This window comes from Biomphalaria glabrata, chromosome 6 (assembly GCF_947242115.1).
Source record: "Biomphalaria glabrata chromosome 6, xgBioGlab47.1, whole genome shotgun sequence".
NCBI lineage: Eukaryota > Metazoa > Mollusca > Gastropoda > Planorbidae > Biomphalaria > Biomphalaria glabrata.
The window spans coordinates 20,488,775-20,495,286 of record NC_074716.1 but is presented as its reverse complement, the minus strand read 5'-3'; the positions used below and the strand labels follow the sequence as shown (position 1 = coordinate 20,495,286).

Sequence of the window (6,512 nt, the reverse complement as noted above, 5' to 3'; positions counted from 1 at the left end):
TATCTATCTATCTATCTATCTATCTATCTATCTATCTATCTATCTAATCTATCTATCTTATCTTATAATATAATACAGACTTTTCTTCAAAAAAGAAGATGATTACGTCCTACGCGTCATGCATTTAGTCATGCATGTTAGCCAATGACTTCAATTCTGCCAAGTCACTGGTTTTCCTGGCTAGCTCAGGCAACCCATTCCATGCTCTATATAGTCTGATAAGTCTGATTCAGATCTACTTGATCTAAATTTCTAAAAACTAATATATAAGGCAAAAATTAGACCTATTTCTACCAATTTTATAATATACGAAATATAGATTTTGTTACACTTTACGTAAATATATTAGGCTAATTAGACCATAATATATATTTCTATAAATCTACATGTAAAAATTGAATTTTCATTTGTCCCACGTTTGATTGATATGTTGATTGGAATACAATCATTAGAAAGTTAAGCCTTTAAATTGTGTTTAGGATATAAATAATAAAAGATTATCCTACTGGAAAAGGAGTTTTTTTTTTCTTTTCTCTGGGATGTCAGGGAAGTGGAAAATAAATTGTAGTATCAATATAATATTAAATTATTTAGTAATGATTAGGCTACAGTTGGTCTTTAATATTGTAATAAAGTAGATCTAGATTTCATTTGAACTATATGATTTAGAAGAAAAAATAGATCTAGATTTATAAATTTATATAGATCTCGAATTTAGTCTTTTGCCACACTTTGCGTTAACTAAAATAAACGTGACAATAGATCTAGATCCGTGAAATATTAAATCATATTGAAATCTTCGTTTACCGTCTCGATAGCCTGTAATCTAAAAATTTGTTACTTGTTCCTGTCTCAGCATGGCTACCGAGACAACCGAACTAACTGTGTCTCCAAATTTGGCTGGTGTTCCACGGGTCGATTTTGTGGTAGTCTAAATTTAAACTTTTCGTTTAAATAAATTAGATCTAGATACATTATCAAATAATTTTATCTCTAGACTTAATAATAAATTAGTTGTTTCTTAATAAAAAAAAAAGGCTTGTGAGGATGTGTCACTATCATACTGTACCTATGTATAGACTATAACTTTATGACTTTATTAACTTTATAACTATTAATAGTATTAACTATTATTAAAATTAATAGTATCACTACTAACTATGTCACTATAATAATTAATAATGATACACTAATAATTCTAAATAATAAATACAGTGACTATAGTATAAGTTACAATAAGTGAATAAGTATAAATAAAATAATAAATAAATATAAAATTTAACAAATTTAAATTTTAATAAAATAATAATCAAATATTGATATTAATTTATTATAATTCAAATTAAAATATATATTAGAGTAAAGGATGGTTGTCGGACACCCAGGTTTCGTCTTGCATATCGGACACCTCGATGTATTATTATTAAATCTTCTTTATTTGAATGTTTACTACCAAACTTCCGCTTAAATATTGCGCATGGACTATTTTGTCACACTTCCGACACATACAGCTCCCTTTTATATTGAGAGAAAGTAATTTTATCTGGGGTCAAAGTAGACTACTGTAAAACTTAGCTTTTTTTCTCCCAAGGGGAAGAACGAGATAGGGTCTGGAGCTAAGACGATTTTTAAGCCCCTAGATGCATTACCCAATTAAAACCCAGATATAATGCTTCTAAATAGGCACTAGAAACAGATATATTGTACAACCCAGACTCTCCTTTCCCACTTAAACATGTAAATAGGGGGTGGCCAACAAGACGCTAGTCATCAAAGGGAAATAACTTGACACAGTACTTATGGGGAAATAAACAAATTGTTTTTTTTTTTAAACATTTACAAGAATAATTTTGTTGTTTGTTAAAATAATATAGTAGAAAATGTATATTTAAGTTATGTATGTGTTCTTGTGTGTGTTTGTTACATGTTTCACAAAAAAAAATTCGTAACATATTTATAAAAAAAAAAGTTAATGTGGTGTATGCAAAACGTATAACCATTTATTTTAAACCATTTAATATGCAACAAATATGTACAAATGTTATAGCGCTTAAGTGCACATATATATACAATAATAAATTGGCATCAATGGGCAGCTGAAAAAAAAAAAGTCACAATAGCAATATCATTGTAGACCTCGAGCCTACAATTATTGATCGACCAGGTGCGCTAAATGGCCATTGTGTGAAACATCAACATTCTAAGAGATTGTCAAAATCAAAAGAGAGTATACTACATGAAGTCCCCCCCCCCCCTTTTCCCTTTTTCCACGTCTCTTAAGCATACCATTACACGCTCTAAAAAAAAAAGCAGGTGAGAGAGAGAGCAGGAGACTAGCAATTATCTGACTGGTACCATAAAGGCTAAGGTGAGACAGGCACGCACTGCGCTAGTGGAGCTGTGCTACGGGGGAGAAAAAAACGTGCCCCGTAGGTAGACTAGAGAGTATACTCCTCCTCTTCTCCCCCCCCCCCCCCAACAGAGGCGATTTTTTCCCCTAGCGCGACTATCTAGGCTAGGCCCAAAGTAGTGGCCGTGGTGTGACGTCAGTTACAAGCCGAGAATGAAAGCGTGGAGCGTTGGAAAAGTGATAATATGGGTTGTGTCGTTGCGCTAATGTACAGAATAATAAAATTAAGGATGAAATGTCTTAATAATAACATGTTTAATATATAGAAGACATCTATTTCCTTTGAAGTGTCCGATAAATCTCCAAACCGGCCAACAACTTTTACAGCGACAAAAATCATGACGAAAACTTTTACGCATCAGAAAACCTTACCTACCCCTCTTCACATCAGATCTAATTTTAACTATGCGTAGTGATACATTACAAATTAGCTATTTTTATAGACAAAAGGATGACAAATTCATTGACACCATCACTTTATTCTTAGGTTAGACCATTGCGGAGTTATGAATTTTGAAACTTAAAAATGGCCGGAGAATGGCTTAGCGTGTCCGACAACCAACCTTTACTCTATAATATATATATAAATTTATATCGTTTATAGTTTATTATTTATATAGGCCTACCTATGTAATCTAATTATCTATGTTTAGAATGTAGAAACAGACAGAAATAAATCTATATAGATTATTATTGATTATATTGATTATATTAATTATAATAGATCTATAAATTAATTATTATAATTAATAAACTTTATAAACATATTTTCAACTAGGCTACATTGGCTACATGTATTTTCTCTTTCTTTTAATTCCCATCCATGGACCCTCTTCTTGTTTTCATAATTTGAATGTTCGTTTTGTGACACATTAACACCCCCTCCTACCCTTATATGCTTACAATTCTTTTCATGACTCTCCCCCCTTCCCTCCACTGCCTGTTTGATAGTTTGTGACACTAAATGCTTAGTGTATACCTCTCCTCATCGCCAGCTCATCTGGAGTGATCACCTGCAGTGCCGCAGTGGGCATGGTCTCTGGCTTCAAATTAGCAGCCTGCATTTTTTCTTTCATTCATAAATTATATATTATAGATATCTTGATCTAGGTCATGTTTATTCATTGAAAAAATCATAGATTTATTAATCCCAATAAAATTTCTTATTACGATTTTGCTGTGTCCAAGGAAGGAGAATGAGCTGAATTCATTATTATTCGTTGGACACCCCCATTTTATTTAACAGCTAACGGTATAAATGTGATTGGAATGTCTTTCTAAAGATGTTTGGAAGCTTATTTTGATATGCCCATCAGCCTACGATCAAACAGGCTCATAATATAGCCTTCATCCCTTATATGGATATGAATTGCCGGGGGATGTTAAAATAACAGCTTTACATACATGGTTACCGAAAATCTAAAAAAAACTGCCATCTGCTTTGGAAAAATGGAACAAAATTACCGGAACTTATCTAAAATTGGACTTGCGCAGTCCCGAATCGTCGATTTTTGCTCCAAACATAAAAATAAATGAATTACAAACAAAAAATGCAACACGTTCAAGGAAGGAGAATGTGATAAAGTGTTCAAAATATAAGAACCTCCTCTAGATTAGATCTAGATCTAAAACATATCTAAAATTGGACATGTGCAGTCCCGAAACGCCGATTTTTGCTCCAAACCTAAAAATAAATGAATTAAAAACAAAAAAAGTGACGTGTTCAATGAAGGAGAATTTGATGGGGTGTCCAAAATATAAGAGCCTCCTCTAGTTATAGATCTATAACTTAGTGATTTTAGTATTTTTAGTGCTATAATATTTTCATTATTGCAATTGTGAATTGAATTGCATTTCCTCCACTTGAAACACCTTATTTTATTGAGGCCTTTTGAAACTATTCTCAGCATCAGTAGATCTAATTCTAGATTTTGATCTAGATTCTAGATATAATAAATAAAAATCTAGATCTAGATCTGTATGATTATGAGTAAACTCAGTATTTTTAAAGTGGTAATTGGGTTGCCCAGATTTAGAAATACTCTTTATACATTTATTGAGTATATAAATCTTGAATAGAAATGTCGTTCGCAGTGGCATAGAAGTCTGAGACAGCTGTAAACAACAGATAAAATAGATCAAGGAAATCGCACAATTAATTATTGAATTGGTCAGTCACTGCCTGTGATTAAACAAACGTTTGAGATTAAACCAATGCCCTGGTTTGATCAAAGAGATATGCTGCAGATAATCAAGATTTGTAAAATTATACTATTAAACACATGTGTGTAACATACACATCATCATACCTAACCTCTGAAGGTGGTCACCACATTTCAGATACATAGTTTTTAGTTATTCATTTTAAACATTGGTAAAAAAAAGGCATACTTTTAGATCTATTAATATTAAAGAATATAGAGACCTCAACAAAAAATGCTTCCCAGGACCTTCAATTACTAAAATCTATTTATTAATTTATATACAGATTATATATAAGTCAGCACTATTTTATCTGGAAATTTCATGCTATTTTGTCCAATCTATTTTACCAGGTCACCATGGTGTGGTGATTGATAATGATTTTTTAATGTTTCATTTTTTTTTATTTATTTATTTGGGGTTGAGTAAGATCTGTTCAATCAGTGCAACTGTCCCGAGACATGACGTTAAACTGCGCTCCTCTTTCCTTAGCACTTTTGGAGCTCAAAAGTGCCCTACTTCTTTTCTATCATTGTGTCTGCCTCCTCTTTTCCTCAGTCTGCCTTCATTGATCATCACTCTGTCTCCTTATCTCTAAATATCTCACTACGTCCTAGACCAGTCCGTTTGCCGTGGACTGCGACGGGTAAGGGGGGATAAAGAGATCCTGGTGTTTGAGTGGTGGCTATCTGAGGATAAACCACCACAACACAATACGTTGGCTCCAAGTTCCCCTAGACCTGAGGCCCAGATTCCCGCTCTGGGTCAATTGGCTGGTCATGTCTTCGACCTATGCTGGAGGGCGGTGGCTGGAGGGTCAATCAGGGAGCTGCTGTATCGGACACATGTCCGATGCAGCAGCTGACTGAGTATAGCACCTGTGTAGCCCTGGCGGGCTCATTCTGGACTTCCGAATGGCCCGTCCCCTTGTTGGACTCGATGGTGGGTGGGGAGCACAGGTGCCGAATTAACAAGAATATACATGGACAAAAAACCCCCCAACAAACTACTTGCCCCAGATTTAAGTCTGGGCAAGAGACGCCGCATTGAGGCAAAAAAGGAGGAGGCCACAAAAAGCTGTACTACCTGGCCATCATTTTTGGTGGTCAGGTGCACAGAGGAGGGGGAAAGTCTGACAAAGCTGAGCCCTTTCCTTATCTATAAGGGACTCAAGTCAGTAGTGGGAGAGCCCAAGAGTGTGTCTAAGCTACACAAATCAATGGAACCTTGTAGAAGTAGATGGCAAGACACGCTCTGATGGGCTTTTAAGATGCAGAAGACTCTGTGATCTCCAAGTGGAAGTCATGCCACACAAGAGTCTGAACACCAGCAGAGGTGTAATCAGCTCTAGGGACCTACTGGAATGTTCCGAGAAGGAAATAGTGGAGGGCATTGAAGGAGTCACCCATGCCCGGCGCATTACCAAGCGCAGGGATGGTGAGGAGGTCAAAACCGCCACTATTATCCTCACATTCGGAACTAGGACACCGCCAGAGTATGTGAAGGCAGGATACCTACGAGTTCCAGTGAGGCCCTACATACCTAACCCCATGAGGTGCTTCAAGTGCCAGGGTTATGGACACGGCGCGGCAGTCTGCAAGAGGAACACTGTGTGTGCCAGATGTGCTGGAGAGGGTCATGAGGACAAGGGCTGCTCAGCCCAGTTCAAGTGCCCAAACTGTCAAGCTGGCCACTCAGCCTACTCCAAGGACTGCCCTGTGTGGAAACAGGAGGTTGCCGTGCAGGAGTACAAGGCAAGAAATGGATGTACCTTCAGCCAGGCGAAATCGTCCGTACTGGCCCTACCCAACGGCCGATTCGGCTTGACAAAGACCTACGCCCAGGCTGTTGCTAAGATAGGAAGATCCATAGCCACACAGACGGACACATTGACCCCACC

The 6,512-nt window shown here is 36.3% G+C and overlaps 1 protein-coding gene across 1 annotated transcript in view; it reads left to right on the top strand.

Moving 5' to 3' along the window:
• The first annotated feature begins 767 nt into the window (after positions 1-767).
• LOC106059909 (prefoldin subunit 3-like) overlaps positions 768-6,512 on the top strand; it is a 22,084-nt gene continuing 16,339 nt past the window's right edge. The window contains exon 1 of the mRNA XM_013217606.2: positions 768-926. Coding sequence (XP_013073060.2) covers positions 858-926 — 69 coding nt within the window. The 5' untranslated portion in view covers positions 768-857. The remainder of the gene's footprint in view (positions 927-6,512) is intronic.